This window comes from Manis javanica, chromosome 8 (assembly GCF_040802235.1).
Source record: "Manis javanica isolate MJ-LG chromosome 8, MJ_LKY, whole genome shotgun sequence".
NCBI classification, from domain to species: Eukaryota; Metazoa; Chordata; class Mammalia; order Pholidota; family Manidae; genus Manis; species Manis javanica.
In genome coordinates, this window is record NC_133163.1 from 117,727,949 (window position 1) to 117,749,553 (window position 21,605).

A 21,605-nucleotide genomic window follows, 5' to 3' on the forward strand; every position below is an offset into this window, starting at 1 on the left:
GAAGAACTAAACTGGAAGACTCACATTTCCTAATTTCAAAACTTACTACAATAACCAAATTGGTGTGATATTGTCATAAAGACAGAAATACAAACCAATGGAATAGAATATAGAGCCCAAAAGTAAACCCTCACACGTATGATCAAATAATTTTTGACAAGAGTGCCAAGACTCTACAATGGGGAAAAGACAGTCTTTTTCAACAAATGGTGCTGAGAAAATTGGATATCCACATGCAAAAGAATGATATTGGGCCCTTACCTAACACTGTATATAGAAATTAACTCAAAATGGATCCTCAAACACCTGAATGTAAAATCTAAAGCTATAAAATTCTTAGAAGAAAACATAAGACAAGAACTACAAGACATTGGATTTGGCAACAATTTCTTGAGTATGACACAAAAGATAAAGGTAACAAAAGAAAAAAATTAATTGGACTTAATGAAAATTAATTTTTTTGGCATCAAAATACAGTATCAACAGAGAAAAAGGGCAACCCACAGAATGGGAAAAAAAATTTGCAAATCATGTATCTGATAAGGCATTAATATCCCGAATCTACAGAGAACTTCCTAAAACTCAACAGCAAAAAAACAAACAACCCAATTCAAAAATGGGTAAAGGACTTGAATAGACATTTCTTCAAAGGAGAGAGACAAATAAATGGACTGATGAAACTATTGTTAATCTCTTTCTATCTCCAGAGAAAAATTTTGCTTCAACAAATTATCCCACAACATCATACTAATTAGCAGAAATGAATCATTGTAATGTATTTGTAAGCTGTTGTTCGACTGGTAAGGCCAGTGGGGATCCTATTTTCAAGGGCTTAATTATTCTGTTTCCCCTGGAGACCAGGTAGCTTTGTTGAACTGTATGTATGAATAGTCACATTATGACTCATTTCTACTCTTTTCTAAGATTAGTATGACATGAAGTTGCATTGTTGGATTTAAAGAAAACTCAGAAATTCCAGTAGCTTCATTTAGAAGTGCTAATAAATTTTTTATAGTAACTAGATACCTTTTCCCAAAATTGTATTTTACGTGTGCAAACTATTGATTCAGGTCAAAATTCAGCTTGGTCTAGAATAAGACCTGTTAATGTTTGAGTTCAATTCACAGTCTGGTTACCTATTATAAATTAAAATATCTCCTGAGGAAAGGTAGTATTCACCTTTTAAAATACAATACATATCTGCCCAGAGATACCCTATGGCGTGTCAGAGCACAGGGTTTGAAGTCAGAAAACAAAGTTGCATTCAAATCTCAAGTGAACTGTCAAATAATCATGTGACTTAGAGTAAATTACTTAACTTAGGAAAGCTCCAGTATCATCTATAAAACAGGGAGAAACACAGTTTTTAATTATGTTTAAGTTCTCCTCTATATTTTTCCCTGTCTTCTTCTTTGTTGAATCTCTTGTGGGCTGTTACACCTTTCTCTCTTTATCTATAAAATGTAAATAATGTAACATACTGTATATCCCCTGCTCAGTTTTTTTGGTATGTTTGCCTAGAAATGTAATCTTATTGGGAGCACTGTAAACCACTTATAGCAAAGATTGTTTTAACTTCTTTTTTTAATAAACTAGCAAAATTACCTTCTCATTTGTCCTTTTTGTAATTGCTAGAGAACACTACTTGTTTATATTACAGGAAGAGTCCTGACCACCAAAAGTATTAGACAGTTCTCCTTTGAGTTTGAGCTATCATGGAATACTTAACCATTTGACTGTGTAATTTAAATCTTGGTCTGTCAAGCAGGAACAGATGGAACATTACTAACAGCAGTAATTAAATTGCAAGTCTGTTTTAAGGGTTTAGCCGATATATTGCATAACAATCCATATTCTCTTGTATCAGTTATGTTCATTTTTATTTGGATTATGATTTCAGAAGACCCAAATATGGGAGAGCAAAGTTGTCTATTTCAAATGTTTTATTTTTAAGTATTGCATACCCAACAATGTTCATTCATTCAGCAAGTCTTTATTGAATGCTTACTGTAAACCAGGCACGTTTCTAGGCAGTAGGGATCCACAGTGACCAGAAGAAGCAAAATCTCAGCCCTGATGGTACTTAGGTATTGGTGGGCTGGAGATAGCTAATAATTGAAATACTTATTATATCAAGTGGTGGTAAATGCTATGAAGAGAAATAAAGCTGAGTAAGGGTCTAGAAAATGACGGTGAGAACTGCTGCTTTAGATAGGGTGGTCAGAGAAGGCCTCTCTGAAACTGACACTTAAGCAGTGACCTGAAGAAGTAAGAGAGCAAGCCAAAGGGGTGTCTTGGGAAACTACCAGGCAAGAGGGAACGGCAAGTGCAAGTACCATGATTTGGGAGCATGCTTGGCTGTCAATCCTATGACGCCTTCCATAACACCTTAAAAAGCTAAAGTAGCATTATGGGCTTCCTCTGCTGTTTCATAGCACATTCTGCATAACTTTTTTACAGTTCTTATCTCATAGCATTATTATTTTTTGTGCACATTAACCACTAATTTGGCCTTTAGGGACAGTGATAGTGCCTTACCTGTCTCATAGTTGCTGCTGAATAGATGCTGATTGAACCAGTCAATCTGATTATCTGTTGAGCAACTACAATTTCTTCTATTTCTTGGTACCAAAGAATTATAAGAAATGTAAATTGTTTGATATATAAGTAAATAGAGTAAATAACGAGTAAACAGTTCTTGGTCTACATTATTCAGCAGAAAAAAAAGCCAGTAATTTCTTTCAGTGAAATATTTTATAAATTTATGTAAAGTTTGTTCCTAACTGAAATATAACATTCATATTTTAAAAACTCATCGTGATGTCCACAGTTTTAATGTTTACTGAATTACATTAATGGTTACTTGAAATATTCAGTTAGGAAAATGAATTTGAAAAGACATAACAAGAGTTCTCTGAATTGCAAATCATTTTAGGAAAGAACAATTTGCTAAAGGAAAGCTAAGTTATATTTTGCTTTCCCTAACTTTTAGCTATTTCTGCAAAGAAGTTATTCCACAGTTTGTTTATGATGCTTACTTAAAATTATTATTTTGTTTTAGATTTCCAAAGTTACTAAAAACTTATTTTTATTGGATTATGTTTCTAATGAAATAAATCCTTAGGTTCAGCAACAGATGAGGTTTCAAGGTTTTTGAATTTATGGGTTTTTTAAAACTTGAAAAGTTCATCTAGTTCATGGATGTGTCATAAGTTTTTAAAATAGGTAAAAAGCTCATCACTGCTCAGCAGAAAATGCTACGTTTAGCTTTTAGAGTTACTATCACTTATACTTAACAAAATGTCAATGCAATCTACTTTTTGAAATTTGGAAGTTTCTATGGCTAGTTTTCTATCATTTGAGCAATATTATAGTGAAATTATGTTTACCTTTAGATAAGCCCATTTGGTAGTTAATACTGCATGTCAGTATTCAAGGTTTTCTTTTTTCCGTTCTTCCGTCTTCTCTGTTGCCACCCTCGCCCCAAAAGATGTCAGTCAGTGCCTATTTGAGAATTAAATGTTTATATACATTTTTAACTTAAAATTTACATTCCTTTCTTTCAATATTTTGACAAAAATGACTTTGGCCTTAATTTTCTATTCTTCCGATTTAAAAGAACAGTAAATATAATCACAGAAAATTAGAAAATAAAGACATATGCATTGTTTACTGAAGTGATATCATACTCTATATACTATTTTGTGACCTCATTTCTTCAGTTAATCTCCATATGTTCATGTTTCCTACTTATCAAATCCCTAATCATATTCTCCAGTGTAGGATCAAGTTCCACACTAGTTATTATATCCCTTAATTCTTTTTAAAAAACAAAAAACCCTAAGCCAATCCCTTTTTTCATACCACTAATTTATTGAGGAGACAGAGCCAACTGTTTGCCTCCATATTTAACTTGTTCCTCTATCCCTTGTATTTCGTGTAACTAGAAGTTAAATCATAGGCCAAAATCAAATATTTTTGGCTGGAATATATGATAGGTTATGTACTTTTTATTTTAACACATCAAGAGACACAGTATCTGATTGAGTCACTGTTAATGTGACCACTGCGTTAAGGTAGTGACCATCTGGTCCCTTCATCTCTTTCTTCTTGCAACTAGAAAATAATGTATTTGTTGTTTGTACAATATGAATCTGTAGGTCTCTATTAGATATATACCTAAATATAACACTATTTTAGCCTAAATTAGTAATTTCATAATGGATTGCTTAATGCTAATTTTCTGATTTAAAAAAAAATTTCTTGTACATTTTTAGCCACCCTTTTTCTGTAAAGTAAAATTCTTTACCATCTGGGGCTTTTGGTTTGTTCTCCTGCACAGTCCCAGATAGATAAATAAATAGTTTCACTTAGTTGCCAATTTGTACCAGCCTCTGAAGATGACGGCATTTTTTTTCTGGTTCTCCTTTTTGAATATCGTCATACACTCATGGAATTTTACTGATTCAGTGTGTTTCAGTTAATGTCAGTTGTACTTCTCACAACTAAGCCTTTCAGGCTGATTCCTATTTAGGGCTTTTTGCTTTAAATTGTTTTTTAATTATGAAAATATTTAACCATAAAGGTATAGAGAATAATGCAGTGAGCCTCCAACAGATGTTTCAGGGCCAGCAATCACTCTGTTTCCCGTCTTGTTTTGTCTATCCCCTGCTGCTTTTTTGATCCCCTAATGATCCCATGGATAATTTGAAAGTTTTCTTTGTGTTCTGGCAGGGCAAGACCCCAGACCTAGAATTGTCTGTTTCACTAAGAAGCCCTGCTTGCCTTTAGTAAGGACTGGTATCAGATAACAAAGTCTGAGCATAAAGGTATTGAAAGTCTTTCATTTTGACTTTTCTTTGCTTCCCCACCACGTGCTTCAACAAGTATCATTTAGTGTTAGAGTACTGGAAGAAAATCCTCAATTTATAAATAGATGACTTCTGGAAGTTTGCTTGTATTATACTTTGGTTTAATCATTCAGTACATTCTCTCCTAGTAATAATGTAGATGATAAAATATGCTATTGTATTCCAGCTCTTAAAACCTGTGTATGATTTCCAAGATGGACTAAACCCATCTCTTTGCCTCACTTCCCTCCTGATGCCCCACTGAAATAAGATGTGTTGAAATAAGAAATGGAGACACCAATAACCATAAGTAGGAAGACTGCCAAAGAGTGATAATTGCACAGATTTCTGGATCTCTCTATTCAAGTACTAGAAGGTACAACTGTGCTCTTTCCTCACCTCCCCATACCTCTCTCATCTCTGCACTGAGACCAGATAGCTGGCATGAACCCCATGTAAAACACCACACAGGTTTTCTTTAGAGAAACTGGAAAAGGTTAAGTTTTCTAAAGTGTTAGTTATGTCCCCCGAGCAAAAGAAAAAAAGCCATCTTTTAATGCTTAGTGAAATAAGCCAGGTGGAGAAAGATAATGATTTCACTCACTTACAGAGTATAACAACGAAGCAAAACTGAAGAAACAAAACAACAGGAGACTCATAGACTCCAAGAAGGGACTAGCCGTTACCAAAGGGGAGGTGGTGGGGAAGGTGGGCAGGGAGGGAGGGAGATAGGGATTAAGGGGTATTATTATTAGCACACATAATGTAGGGGGGTCACGGGGGAAGGCAGTATAGCCCAGAGAAGACAAGTAGTGACTCTATAGCATCTCACTATGCTGATGGGCAGTGACTGCAATGCAGTGTGTGTGGAAGGACTTGGTAATATGGGTGAATATAATAACCACGGTGTTGCTCATATGAAACCTTTATAAGATTGTATGTCAATGATACCTTAATAAAAATAGAAGCCATCTTTGTTCTGACAGTTTAGAGGGCTGCTGGCTCCCCACCCACACACGCTAAAAGAATACTGCCAGTCAGCCTGTATTTAGCTCACACAAAGCCCTATCAGGAGAGCAGTCTAGCCAAAAATCAGATCAACTTCACAATAACAGAGGAAATTTTTGTTGGCTAATGAGTCATTCAGGTCTAAATATGAATGACTAACTGGAGATCGCTAGGCTTGTGAGTAAAACTAATGACAAAAAGAGACTAAAGTGATCAGAGAAATTGCCTCCAGAGAAAATAAAGCTAATCAGAGAGAACTTTACAAAAAAGGAACTTTAATATACTCAGAGCTGTAAGAAGATGCTACATCCATTAAACAGAAGAAACAGGATTTCAGATTAAGAGGGCACACCAAGTGCTGAAGTAGTGATTCAACCGTAATTACAGTAACACTTTTCCTGGAAGCTGCAGAATTCCTAGGCTAAAGAAAAAATCCAGAGGGAAATCATGTACAAAGTGACAAATATCAGACTCATATATTTGAGAGAAACCAAACCTCTCATCAGTAACCCTTAATGCTTAAAGACAATAAAATATTGCCTACAACATTTCAAAAAAAAATAATACACAACTAGGGGTTCTATATCCTGCCAAACTATTACACAAAGGTGAGAGCAGAATAACATTGTCAAGCATGCAAGGAGTCAAGTTTACCTTCTCTTGGAATTAAAAGAAGTCAATGAATCACACATTCAGCATCAACTTTCTTGAAAAAAAAATTCACTGTGCAATTTTTCATTAAAATTTTCATTTGGAAGTTTGATGTATTTTCAGTCCCTTCCTTGCCATAGTGTTCATTGAGAAGAGAAAGAGGGAAGGAGGATTACAATAAAGTAAGTAGTTGTGGATTTACACCATAAAATAAATTGCAGAGTGACTATAGCAAACAGCAATGAGACTACACCCTTTACTCTCGGCAGCCAACATTCCATAGATTGTATATAAAACCCTTAATTTTCCGTATTTCCCAATGACCCCAGCAGCAGAGCAGCCTGGGACAGCTTGCATTGCAGTCACAACTGGCTGCTTTACTATATGGCCAGAGGGGCAGCAGCATCAAGTTCTCCTCATGACCGGAAGCATCATTCTAACTGCTGTGTTGAGAATAGACGTGGGGATAGCATGGCAGAGCAAGGGTGGAAGCACGGAGACCAATCTGGGCATCACTGCAATATCCCAAGTGAAAGATGCCAGTGGCTCTGATGTGGTAGCAGCAGAATTCATGAAAAGAGGTCATATCCTGACTGATGGTATATGAGGTAAGCAAGAAAGCAATGAAGATTTCTGGTCTGAGCAGGAAGAAAGGAGAACAGGTTGAGGGGAAAGATTAAGTTAAGTTTTGGGTGTTAGGTTGCAGAAGTCCACTTGACCTGCAAGTAAAGGTGTCAGTTATTTGGATTGGCACTTAGATGTGTATGTCTGCAGTCTGAAGAAAGGTCTGGCCCAGAGATAGAATCTGGGGAGTAGTCAGCATACAAATTGTATTTACAGCTATGAGATTGAATGAGACCACCTAGGAGTGAAGAGAGAGAAAGAAGAGGCCGAGGTCTGGGACCCTAAGGCGTTCTGTAAGGTTCAGGGACATGAAGAAGGAAGGGTCAAAGATGACTGAGAAAGAGCCGCTGTGGGTGTAGGAGAACTAAGGGAGAATGGTGCCCTCCAAGCCATGGGAAGGAAGTGTTTCCAGAAGGAAGGAGTCATTGACTATTTTGTGCTGCCTCTGAGAGATCCAGTAGGATGAATACTAAAAATTCACTGTTGGATTTAGCAACACAGATGTCAGTGTTTACTTTAACAGAACTTGTTTTATTTTTTCAAACAGCCTCTAAGGTGTTAGGACAAAAATATTAAGTTGTTTGGGCCCAACTACTTAATAAATGGAATTATTAGGTATTTCTTTTGGCTTAGGGGCTTTGTAAAAAATTACTAAGACACCAAGAGAACCACAAACAGAAAGTTTGGGAATCTCTGCTTTAGAATAGTGCTGAGCATTTTAAGAGGGAAATACCTCTTGCCTTTTTTTTTTTTTTTTTTGTCTGCTGAAAAGTTTGAGTTAGTAATTTTAAATCTGATCGGATTCATGCAGTTCATAAAATTGCCCTAAAGTGGTTGCTCAACATAAAAATGAAACCTTTCCTAAGAGATATCAATAACACATCTTTGCATGCATTTTTCTTCTTGCCTCCATAGGTATGGTCTGAATATGCGTTGCTTGGCAGCTCGGGTCAACTATAAGACTTTGATTATCATCTGTGCACTCTTCACTTTGGTCACAGTGCTTTTGTGGAATAAGTGTTCCAGCGACAAAGCCATCCAGTTTCCTCGGCACTTGAGTAGTGGCTTCAGAGTGGATGGATTAGAAAAAAGAGCAGCAGCGTCTGAAAGTAACAACTATGCCAACCACATGGCCAAACAGTCTGAGGAGGCATTCCCCCAGGAACAGCAGAAAGCGCCCCCTGTTGTTGGGGGCTTCAACGGCAATGCCGGAAGCAAAGTCTTAGGGCTCAAATATGAAGAGATTGACTGTCTCATAAATGATGATCATACAATTAAAGGCAGACGAGAGGGGAATGAAGTCTTTCTTCCATTCACTTGGATAGAGAAATATTTTGACGTTTATGGAAAGGTGGTTCAGTATGATGGCTATGATCGGTTTGAATTCTCTCATAGCTATTCCAAAGTCTACGCACAGAGAGCCCCTTATCACCCTGATGGTGTGTTTATGTCTTTTGAAGGCTACAATGTGGAAGTCCGAGACAGAGTCAAGTGCATAAGTGGGGTTGAAGGTTGGTATCCGTCTGCTCCACTGCATTTTTCTATCCTGATCGTGTTAAGGAAAAAGAAACTCTAGGGGTTAATTATACAGCAAGTACATACTTAGCTTACTATCAAGAGATGTTTCATCGCACTTAGCAGGGAGGAACAGGTTAAGTCTGAACCTAGGGCAACTTTCAGGATGGTGTGATAGGGCTGCAGTGAGATCATAACTGATCAAATAGGATTATTCCACTCACCTGCTTCAGAATCTCCAGAAATCTTGCATTAAAATATACAGTTATTATACTGTGTGGGGAAATGAAAGGGAGAGAGACCATCCATGGACCCATTCCTATAATCTGTTGTATATTGTCTTTAAAACCTAGAGCCATGGGGTTTCCATATGGTCATAATTAGTACATTTTGGAATTTGTATTTCAAACCTAGAATCAGAAGCCAAATTGAATTTGACTTTACATCATTTAATCAGAGGAAAGAACTTAGTGTATTTTAAGATTGCCTGGTTTTAGTTTTATTTCATTTTCCTTATTTTATTATAAAGAGGGATTTTAATATCTTAATATTTTAAGTTTTCTATAATAACTTTATCAAATGTTTAGAAGAGGAAGGGGACCAAATTCACATAACATTCTTACCACTTCAAGATAATTATTAGAATTTTTGCATATTTTCTAGAAGTCTTTGTACCTGGCCATATGTTTTAACATAGTTGCAGTGATACAGTGTTCAGGAGGGTAATTAGTTTGTTAGAGATTTCACAAGTATCCATTGCCAAACCTTTTTTTGAGTGATTTAAAATGTATAAAATTGAAACACATTCAGATGTTAAAAAAACAAAAACAAAACAACTGTAACCACTGTTAATATTTTGATGTTTTCTAATCTTTTTTGTTGTAGATAAACATTTTTAAAACAAATTGGGATGATACTGTGTAGTCAATTTTTTATTGTCCTTTTTGCATCTAACATTATTTTCCCTTGTTGAATGTTTATTGAGCACTGTAGTGACTAATATCCGTAGTAAGACACTGCCATGATATATGTAATATATGGAACCGTTCTCTTCAGTTGGTTGCTTAGGTCATTTCCAGTTTTTTTGCTCTTATGCATAATGTTATAGATACTCATAGTGAATCATTTGCTATTTTAATTGTATTCTCAGAGTAATTTCCTAGGAAATAAACTGCCATGTCAAATAATATATATCGATCTATTTTGCCAAACTGCTTTACAAAAAAAAGTTGAACCTGCTCACTTTTCCATGAGCAGAATATAAGGTTGCTCTTGTCACCTAACTCTTGCCATCATGGAATATTGTTTTTTAATCTGTTGCTTTTAAAGGATCTCATAATCTACTTTCTATAACAGTAAGGTCAAAGTTTTTTTCATACATATTTAACTATTATAAAATGGTCTTCATGTTCTTTCCCCCTTTTTCTAATGTGATTAGATTTGTTTTTAAATATATACATTTGTTTGAATTTTTATTTATATGATAAGTATAGTCACACTGTTGCATTTGTTAAAGATATTTTCTTAACTTTCGTTGTCTTTTCATTTTATGATTTGTTAGTTGTAGTAGTATTTAGTTCATTTTACTAAACTTCTAATTTTGTTTTTACTTCTTTTTTTCTTAGAAAGTCATTTGCCACACCATGATCAGCTGTTCATCTGTATTTTCTCTAATAGTTTTATGGTTTTGTTTATTCACATTTAACTTTTTAGCCCAGATAAGTTGATTTATATTTTGGTAAATGGTACAAAGTTAGGGTCTAACTTCAGCTTTTTTTCCCTAGCATGTGTTAAATGATCTTCCGTACTGATTCACAATGTGATCCTTATCATTATACTAAAATATTTTGAATGCTAGAGTATGTTCCTGGCCTACTATTCTGTTCCATTGTTCAGTCTATCAATTCTTAGACCAGTTGCACATTATTGTAGTTACCACCCATTTTTAATGAGATCATATAAACCTTCCTTTGATTATGTGAAAATAATTCTATTTGAATTTTGAAACACTCTTCTCTTTGAAATAATACAGGTTAAAAAGCTTATCTGTAGCCTAGGTTTCTTAACCTTATATGGTCCCTTATTCCTTAGACTGTTTTGAAACTACACCAAAACAACACAGTTTTGTGGGTTCCCAGTTTCCACTATGCCCACCTGATGCTTGTTAACTTACTTTAGAATTACAGATAGGAATTCATCTCTCAACACATAACATCATGATACAATAATACAGTATTCTGTACAATGTAGTATTACTGTATTTCCCACGTAGAAAATTACTAAGATAAACACTGGTACCAAACACTTGAAAGTTTTGCTTAAAACTTTACTAGAGGCACTCCATTAATGCATTATTTCAAGAATGTATGCTTTAAATGTACAACTTTAATTCATTAAAAAAACACTCCCTTGTTTTCAAGAATTACATTTTGACATGAAGGATATGAAAAAGAATTGCAAGTTTGTTTATACTTTAAATTGCTTAGTTGTAACTGGCTTCTTAAGCAAATCTTTTAACCATCAGGTGATAAATAGGTTTATCAGACCCTATCTTCACACTGAAGGGAGAAATGAGAATGTAATTAGCTTGTTAAGCACAAATGTTTAGGAAATTTCAGGATTAGTATTCTAGAATAAAACTGGTAACATTATCTACTTGTATTTAAATTGTACAAAACTTTATGAAACAGGATTACCAAACATGACATCTGTAGCTATGAGCAAAAGTAACACACATAAAAAGTGAGTCCTTAAAGGAAAACCTACAAAATTGCATTTCTGTCTACCAACAAATAATGAATGAACACTTAATTTTGTTTTTCATGTCTGTATTAATTTGATACTAATTCTCAGTAATAAACAATAATAATAAGGACACTCAGAAGTTGCTGATAACCTTCGAACATCCCCCAGAAGTAGAACAGTGAAGACTGGTATTCAGAATAGGTTTGTCAATGTCTGGACATGGTTATTTATTTTGTTCCTCTATTTTATAGGTGTACCTTTATCTACACAATGGGGACCTCAAGGCTATTTCTACCCAATCCAGATTGCACAGTATGGGTTAAGTCATTACAGCAAAAATCTAACTGAGAAGCCCCCTCACATAGAGGTGTATGAAACAGCAGAAGATCGGGACCAAAACAGCAGGCCTAATGACTGGATTGTGCCAAAGGGCTGCTTTATGGCTAACGTGGCTGATAAGTCTAGATTCACCAATGTTAAACAATTCATTGCTCCAGGTAAGTGTTCTATTATATGTGTCTGCTAATTCTGTGTTTGTTTATAGCAACTGATACGCCCTTTAAATTGTTTTTATAGTTTAAAAATCATATTAGCAGGCCCTTTATTTTACATATATAAAGAAACAATTGGTGTTACACAAATGAAATCCCTAAAAATCCAAGATTATAAAAAGAATATTTACCATGTGAAGAGTCAAGACAGATTGAATGTTAAAATTCAGGCTGCTGAATGGTACGTGTCTCATTCCAGGGATCAGTATGACACAGGAATGAAATTCCTTGGTTTATTTTAATATTTCAGTACAGTATTCCTTAATTTTTTATAACTACTTTACAATTAAGGTACAAATTGTTTTTTGTGGAGAGAGCCATCCTTTCCTTTGCCTATTTTTTACTGGTGACCTTTTATTTTTTCAAGAAAATACAGCATTACCAAACCAGGCCTGCTTCCCATATTGAATTTTGTTAATGTATTAGATTGTCTCAAATTTCATATAAAATCATTTCATTAATAAAATCATTTCTAAAATCAAATTAACTTTATGCAGCATTTCCGTTTTTCTAAGACAGTCTCATTAATAAGGATGTAATGTATTTTTCCCCACTAGTCAATATCCTGGAGAATTAATGAGTCCATTACTTAAGAAGACAATGAAATAATTTTAGTTAGCACCTCGGCTTAATTCTCTATGGGTAAACGTTGTCAAGAACAGAACTCATTCTCCCCTCCCACCAACCTTTCAGTGGGTAAATAAAAAGAGAGAAAAGGTTATACGATCTCTTCTGTATGCTCTCCTTGTCCTTTATTGATGACTGTGTAATTCACAGACCTTGAAAGCCACAATACAAATCTACTCACTGTAGATGGTCTTAAGTAATGGATGTATGAGTGCTTAATGCAGTGCAAATAATGGGTGACCTTTCGTTTTTATTCTGTGACTAGGACATCTTTTCTCTTACGGTATTCTGTGATATTCCAGAACACAAAGCATCTTTGCTTATTATAAAACAACAGACTTGGCTAGGTAAGAAAGTACATGGAAATATTTAAGAATGTTTGCAATACCTAAGAGATCATTGTGGCAGGAAATGATTAGACTAAGCAAGAGGAATTTGGTTTTGGGCATACCCAAAGAGTTTATTTTTACACTGATTTATTTTTGTACTAATGTTGTCTGAATTAGGGTGGAAAACAGCAGCCCTCATCTTGATCTCAAGTATTGGCAAGTTTTCTAGAACAATCTTTTGAACTCTATCTTGTTTAGAGCAATAGATTTCACTATGCACTTTTCATTGTATGCCTTGGATAATAAAAAAGATAGGTCTCCTTACACTAAGTCAGGGACCCTCACTTTAGCCTTTCATTCTGCATCCAGTAGCTAGAAATGAAACTGCTTTCTGAGGTGGTTTTAAGCGTATGGAGAGAACTCTACCTGTGACACCACTCGGCCAGCAGAACACAGGCTACTCACAGTCGGAACTCTGGTTGGTGGGAGTATGCTGGGAATGCGGTGCTTGCTTGGGTATCTCGGGTGTACCTGGAGTTGCATTAGGTACCAGCGTATGAGGGAGAGTGAGTTAGGGTTACATGAGAGCAGAAGGAAATCAAAGAAATGAGACTGTTTTATTGAAGCATAGGTATGGGAGATGAGGCTTTTTAGACCTTGTGGGAGATAAATTGGAGAAGAAATTGGACCTTACACATAAAAGCATAGACCTTAATGAGGCGAGGGTCTGAAGGACAGGGATGAATGCTGCTGGCCTTTTACTTTTTGTTCCTTGGCTTTGACTTTTTTTTCCCTGAAATAAAACAAAATTATCTGAGGAAAGAACTACACATGGGTCTGCAGCACATTTTTTATTGGTCTATTTGTTGAATTGTGTTTTGTTTTTCTTCCTAATTTTAAAATGGAATGAACTGAAACTTTATACCTACCCTCCTCTGTTAAAGTGCATTAGCTTTCCCCTTCCCAAAGCTCTCTCGTCACTTCCTTTCCGTGACCTCACTTTCCTCTCTCTGTAGCCACTCTTTTTCGGACTTCTTGAGAGCTTCTCTTCTAATGCCTAACCCTTATCTCTCAGTGTTCCTCCAGGTTCTGAATAGAAACACTCCACATAGCAAGTCTGTTGATTAAGTAAATGAATGATGATGAATTGTGTTCTCTGTTACGATACTAATTTAAAGTCTATTCTTAAATGTTTATCATCCTCTGTCGCCTAAATCACATGCACATACAGCACATGTACCAAAAATAGACACTTCTCGTGACTCGTGGGAATAACTATCCAGAGAGAGATTTCAAACAATAAAAAACTCAAAACTTCCTATTAGCAGATATAGAGCAGGGATCTCTGTCTAGCACAGGACACCCAGAAGAGCTCAGAACCTTGCCTGGCCTGTTTCCAGAATGGTTGCCAGAACCATAGTCACATCCCATTTGCTACCATTTACATCGTTCTGAGTGCGGTTGACAGATTATTTAACCTCTGTACATCTATAAAGTGGTAATCAAAAGACCTATCATGAGATTGCTAACACTGTAATTGTTCATTAGTCGATTTTAAATTGGGGATTGTGACTTCCTCACTTCTCTGTGGCTCAGTAACAGAAGTAAAGTTTTAGGAAAATTTATAATGATTTTTTAAAGAGATTACACCCCATGACATTATTTATTGCTGAATTCTTTCAACTAATCTGTTAAATTGAAATGTAAGGTGATTGATTGAACCATATCATTTCATTGGATTTGTCTATCTAAAGCAAAAAGTAGAATAGAATTCTGAGAGGAAAATGGGCAATTCTTCAGCTTCCTCCCATTTGGACTACTGAGGAGGCTCACTGTCATCCCGTTTGTTGAGAATGGATATCATAAGTAGTAATATATCTGCTTGATGAGGCATTATCCTAAGAATGAAAAATAAGTAGTGCCCAAGATAGTCTTCTCTACTGAATATAATTTAATCTTCAGTGATTCATAAGTCAATTCAGAATTTTGCCGTGTTTCAGGGATGTACTGACTGAGCATCAGATTGCATTTTATTATATATGCAGGAAAATGCTAGTTAAGAGAAAATGCATATTGACATTTTTTCAGATAAAATGGATTTTTGCTATATTGAAAGTGTACTTCTGAAATCACTTTTTTAAAACTCACTCAAAACATCGTTCTATATTTAAGTCTATCAGTATGTTCTCATTCTTGATACAATTTTCATAATTGTCTATTCCATCAAGTAAAATAAAGAGCCTTGGCTCAGTTACATCCACACTGGTAGAGTCTAATGTTGGGAGAGTTAAATGATCAATTCAACATGCTAATATTCTCCAAGTTGATCACACTGTATACAGTAACAGTTCACATTTCCAATCTTTGATTCTGGTGACACACTGAAAGATTTCCTCAAGGACTCTTCAAACCATATCTGATTCTGTGGCTATGTTTAGAAAACTAACTCATCTTTCCACTGACCAGCCTCATAAGAATGCCATTTCTACTATCAATTTATTTTTCATAGTCTTTGAACTCCCATCCTATAATCCTGGTTTCTAGTCCCTACCCTACCAGTAATTAGCATTAGCTTTGGGCAAAACTTTCAACCTCACAAAGCCTCTATATCTTCATCTGTAAAATGGAAATAGTAATTACTGCTCTACTATCCTCAGATTATTGTGAGGCTCAAATGTGATAATACATGTGTATGTGTTTTGAAATGTTAAGCTCGATAAAGATCAAGAATTTCATATTTACCATTAATACTATAGAATTTGTACTATGTATATTTTTGTCATTCTTGTTCTTTCTACTGCTGCTGTTTGGTTTTATATTCTCAGGTTTCTTTTCTTGGTAGATCTAGACCAGCAGTATTCAGAAGTCGGCTTTCTGAAAGTCAGCCATTATTGTATTATAGATATGTTAAGATATTTCCTACTTGATAATTCAACAGATAAAACAGCTTTTACCTTATTTCATCAGCCCCTGAAGCCGATGGCTTTAGAATAATAATAACACTATCCTCTTTTACTATGTTCTAAGACACTATTTTTTTAATCCTTGTAATTATCTTGAAAGTAATATTATCTATATTTAACATGTAAACAAACTGAGGCTCAAAGAGCTACATCTTCTTGAACAACTCAAAGCCAGTAAGTGGTAGACTAAGAATTTGAAAAAGATTTGTTTTTTTTTAACTCCAAAGCCTATACTTCTACCTCCACATCCCCTAGTATCCCTCACTTTTTGTTGACTACATGAACCCACTGCTTATTTTCCAGAAATTTTATTCATAATTCCAATGAGTATCTGCAAACAAACCTATCATTTTTAGCATCAGTTAGTGATTATGGGTGTGTATTGTGTGGCCAGACTAGACAACTGGGCCCCAGCTCTTTGTATCTTTGGCAAGTTACATAATTTCTCGGTGTCTAAGCTGGTCATCTATAAAGTGAGAGTGATAGCAGCACTACTCTTGTAATTGAGGAGTAAATGAGTTAATATGTAAAAGCACTTAGAACAGAATAAATACTTAATGTTAATTAAGTGTTAAAAAATATTGCATATGTAACCATTCTTTTCTTCTAGCCTCTGTCTTGAAATATTATATGCTGAGCCAGTTTTTGGCTGTTTTTTCTTACTTGCAAAACAGGTATACTGGAACAGTCATCGATCAGCCAGCATTTAACCTAGGAAAGGCATTTTTATCAACAATATCCTAGCCATTTACTCTTAACCCTTCTAATGTAAATCAGGCTAAAAAATAAGAGCTTGGATTTGATACCCACAGCTGTCATGGCTCACCAATTCTGTCATATATTTATGATTAATTTAGTTTAAAAATAAAAATAATAGACCCATAAAATACTGACATGTTAATTTTGCCAATGGTCAGTCATTATCAAGGATGATGCAGTTAACTTCTAAATACAAAGAACTTGTATTCTAATCAGTGTTGGTACATTTCTCCCTACAGAAACCAGTGACGGTGTATCCTTACAACTGGGCAACACAAAAGATTTTATTATTTCATTTGACCTCAAGTTCTTGACAAATGGAAGTGTGTCCGTGGTTCTAGAGACCACAGAAAGGAATCAGCTCTTCACTGTACATTATGTCTCAAATACCCAGCTAATTGCTTTTAAAGAAAGAGACATATACTATGGCATCGGGCCTCGAACTTCGTGGAGCACAGTTACCAGGGACCTGGTCACTGACCTCAGGAAAGGAGTGGGTCTTTCCAACACAAAAGCTGTCAAGCCAACCAAAATAATGCCCAAGAAAGTGGTTAAGTTGATTGTGAAAGGGAAAGGATTCCTCGACAACATTACCATCTCTACCACAGCCCATATGGCCGCGTTCTTTGCTGCCAGTGATTGGCTGGTAAGGAACCAGGATGAGAAAGGTGGCTGGCCAATTATGGTGACCCGTAAGTTAGGGGAAGGGTTCAAGTCTTTAGAACCAGGATGGTACTCTGCCATGGCCCAAGGGCAAGCCATTTCTACATTAGTCAGGGCCTATCTGTTCACAAAAGACCATATATTCCTCAATTCAGCTTTAAGGGCCACGGCCCCTTACAAGTTTCTCTCTGAGCAGCATGGCGTTAAAGCTGTGTTCATGAATAAACATGACTGGTATGAAGAATATCCAACCACACCTAGCTCTTTTGTTTTAAATGGCTTTATGTATTCTTTAATTGGGCTCTATGACTTAAAAGAAACCGCAGGAGAAAAACTCGGGGAGGAAGCGAGGTCCTTGTATGCGCGTGGCGTGGAGTCCCTGAAGGCCATGCTCCCCTTGTACGACACTGGCTCGGGAACCATCTATGACCTCCGGCACTTCATGCTTGGCATTGCCCCCAACCTGGCCCGCTGGGACTATCACACCACCCACATCAACCAGCTGCAGCTACTCAGCACCATTGATGAGTCCCCAGTCTTCAAAGAATTTGTCAAGAGATGGAAAAGCTACCTTAAAGGCAGCAGGGCAAAGCACAACTAGAGCTCAGAGCCAAAACGATTTCAGCCTCTGCTGAAACTACAGGCTGTGGCTCAGCAGAGCATAGGCACATTTTAAAAGTCTGTATACTAGGGTTACATCAAAGTGATAAATGATCCTTAAAACTAGTCTGAGATAATTGCATTCCATGGGTTGGGTGTTCAGAAATGTACCTGACATTTAGAGCAGAAAAGGGTTTAGCCCGTGGGCTAAACAAAGGTGTTTAACTTTGCCTTGCTTATCACCCTGTATGGTTCCACGGGCCAGTCCCTCTCCGTTTGGGAAAGATAATGGTAAGTAGCTGTTACTGGCCAGCTGTCTAGCACTTCCTGAAAAACTTAGTATGGGGCTCTTTTAAAATGTGATTATTTATGTTTATGTTGAAAACTGACTTTAAAAAATAATGTGCTGTAATACAGTAAATATGTACTTATAGCCTGAATAGTGGACTGTGTGCACCTTTTTAAAATGAAATGATGTTTCTTTTCTATGGATTAATTTCTTGGAGGCGAAGGAGCATTTGTTGCATTTGTTTAGCTTGTTATATATGGAGAATATTTTGAATTTATGATTTTCTTAAAATGTGTAAATTAAAATGCAACCAGTGTTCAGGCTTCACAATTATATGAATGTAAGCACAACTAAAATGAAACTTGACTGCACAAGAAATTACAAAAATGCTATTGGTTTTATGAAACTTGATCTACAATCAGTAACGGTTTGATAATCAGTCTATCCAACTCCTACCCCCATTGTGATGGGGTTTTTTTTGTCACTATTTAGAATTTTGTATTTCATTTCTGACTATGCTTGAGAGTTTTGTCGATTTTTGGGGGAGCATTTTGGGGACATTTTGGAGATTTTATTACAAGCCTACTTTGGGAAGGAACTAGTAATTTTGATAAGTCCACTACCACTGCCTATTCAGGATTTCTTTCCCCCTTTAAAGAAAAGTACTAGGTCAAATATTATATACAGTAATCATAGCAGGTCTTTTTTCCTTTTTAGATCATTCTTGGTTGTCAGCTTTCTAAACCACTGACTCTGCATCAGTGTTTCAATTCTGCAATTTTAATTTTAAATTATTTCAGCTGTTGGGTGAAGCAATGCTGCTGCATTTGCTGTGCATGTGTCATCAGGCCTTTGTCTGGTTTTATTTCCCCCTGTACCTCATATAAATAGGTTTCATAACCCTTATGTCCTGGGCAGTGGCTCCTGTAGGGCTCCAGCCATTGGGTCAAATCAAGGAAGGTTAATTTTGCTGTCTTGTTTTGTGTGACAGTACCCTAAATCATACAGTGACTTTACAGATGGGAACAGCGCCATCCCACACGGCCAGTGCAGTCTGTCTGTGACTTGCGTTAAGTGCACATCAAGAACCAGGTGGGCACCTGCCCTCACAGCACATCTTAACTGAACTCAGCCTACCGTCACTGCTTAGAAACTAGAAAATACACGTATACACGTGAGTATGATATGTATGTGAAAAATACGTATATTAATGGCAAAGAGGGCAGAACACAAAAGGTATGTAGATCTACACTGAAGACAATAATAAACTGGCCATGGAAATGTAAGCTTAAATTGTCAATTTATGTGACCGCAGCTCTCTTTTGCCCACAACAAAACAGTTGTGGGGTATTAGGTTTCTCCCTAGCTTTTGAACCTGGTCATTCTTAGACATTAGATGTCTCAACAAGAACATCTGGCCTCCTTTTTTTTAACTTCAGTACTCAAAAATAAACTTTCTCCTCTTTGCTTCATCATATTTGTTGTTTTTGAAACAGTCCAGACTTCTGCCTATGTTTGCAAACCAATACTTCAGATTAAAGGAATCAGTGAAAGCAACACGGTACTGCATCTGTGACAAATATCAGTGCCTTAACAATGTGGCTGTCCTTTTCCACTGAAAAAGGAAGGACATTTTGATCTAGAAATGGCATTGCTATTTCGTTGCTGTTGGTATCACACTGCCTTTCACATTGCAACAGCAACTTGATTTTTCTTGTGATTCCAGAATTTTCTAAGAGAGAGAGTTGAACTTGTAGCAACACTGTCAGTACAAACCACTGGTTCTCGAACTTCAGGATGCCTCAGAATCACCTGGTTGCTTTCTGAAATACAGAGTCCAGATGCTGAATAACTTACTGTGGAGCACAGTACTCTTCACAACACTCTGTGTTTCGCAAGCATTCAGGTGATTCTGATGCAGGTGATGGGGGCATATGCGGAGGAACACTGCCCAACACTAGCCATTGTATTTTTGTTCATAAACACCTGTGGAGTTTCCTAGGGTTTTTAATCATGTAAAATGTTTACTTATTCTGAGCTTACAAAGAATGGGGAAGGTATTTTAAAGTTTTGTTTCTTTAAATTTTTCTTAGTTTCAGGATGATGGATATTATTAGCTTTTTAGAGTTAGCTTTGATGTTAAATCAGTTGCCACTTCAGTTGCAAAATCAGCCAAAAGTTTCCAGATGATGGTCAGGTTTGACCCTTTGGGAGTTACTGTACATAAAGGCTTCGTCCAAATACCATCCAGTGTATGTGAGCAAATACAAAAATGACACAAAGCACAACTCTCCGGATGCGGCAGTCCTTTTTCTTTGTCAGTGTGCAAACGTTCACTGAAAGCTGCTATTTTCATTCTCCCTGTAATTGTTTTTCTTGCTCCTCCATTGTACATGTGGGCTATAGACCATGTGTTAAATATGCAATAAAGTGTTTACTGGATGCCCTTCTGAAGGGTGGTCCTTTGTAAAGCTGTACAGACTTTGCAGTTTAAGCACAATGTGCACATGTTAGTTTTATATACAGCAAAACTTGGTTTTTTTGAAGATGGAAAGGTATTTTGTTTCTATACAAAGTAAACTGATTGTGCTTAATGTAAAGCTGCTTTATAAAATTGTAAAATAAAGTTTTTATCGTAAAAGGAATACACCTGGCTGTTTCTCTTCTCTAATTATTCTAAGATTATTTGAGCCCAGCAGGCAGATTTGTGAGCGTCATTTTCTGTTCAACCAGTGACAACTAGTCAGGCTGAACAAATGTTCAGTAAAGGCACATCAAGCCTTTAAGACAAAGTGGGAAAGAGTATATCACATGGGCCTTAACTCTAAGGGCTACTCTCTAGGGGGAACACAATATCCACGAAACAGTATCAGAAAAATAAAATGCCAGTTGTGTGATCAGTCAGAGAAGGTGCTACGGAGGAGGCAGGGCCTCACTGGGGGGCCTGCGGCCTGGGTACCAGGTAGAAGAAAAGGAGGGGTAGCATGGGCATAAACGGAGCCACAACAGCTCTGAGGATGCCCTTCCCCGTGCCATTTCAGGCCAGTAACCATTTTTGTCTGAGTTAGATTTATTTGAAAGTTCATCCTTCCTGTATTTTCAATACTTGCCTCTTCTCCAAAACAATATTATTTAATCTTTCTCCCCTCTTCTTTTCAGAGAGTAATGATTAGGCACCCGAATATATATAAAACCAAAGTTTCCTTGCATATCATTGTTTGGACTGTAAACATTCCACACCATTTATATAATGGAATTCCAATCGATCACTAGTCAACTTTTTCCAGCTGATGGGCACACATATTTTCACAGGCTGCTAACCAACATTCTTGGCATCTCTTAACTTCTCTTATCATCCTCGGTTGGGAAACAGCCATAAGGCTGAAAGCAGTTGTTAGGCTGCTCTTGCACTGATTTTGCTATCTTAGCTA

The 21,605-nt window shown here is 36.3% G+C and overlaps 1 protein-coding gene across 4 annotated transcripts in view; it reads left to right on the top strand.

The window, feature by feature from the left end:
- GLCE (glucuronic acid epimerase) overlaps nucleotides 1–20,819 on the top strand; it is a 116,763-nt gene extending 95,944 nt beyond the window's left edge. For 2 of the 4 annotated variants that reach the window (XM_017660387.3, XM_017660388.3), the window contains 3 exons: nucleotides 8,049–8,644; nucleotides 11,645–11,890; nucleotides 16,862–20,819. In XM_017660387.3, coding sequence (XP_017515876.3) covers nucleotides 8,062–8,644; nucleotides 11,645–11,890; nucleotides 16,862–17,886 — 1,854 coding nt within the window. In that variant the 5' untranslated portion in view covers nucleotides 8,049–8,061 and the 3' untranslated portion in view covers nucleotides 17,887–20,819. Of the gene's footprint in view, nucleotides 1–5,037; nucleotides 5,227–8,048; nucleotides 8,645–11,644; nucleotides 11,891–16,861 lie in introns of all 4 variants that reach the window. The other 2 variants (XM_037010051.2, XM_073212076.1) reach the window with 2 other exon arrangements.
- Nucleotides 20,820–21,605: the final 786 nt, after the last annotated feature.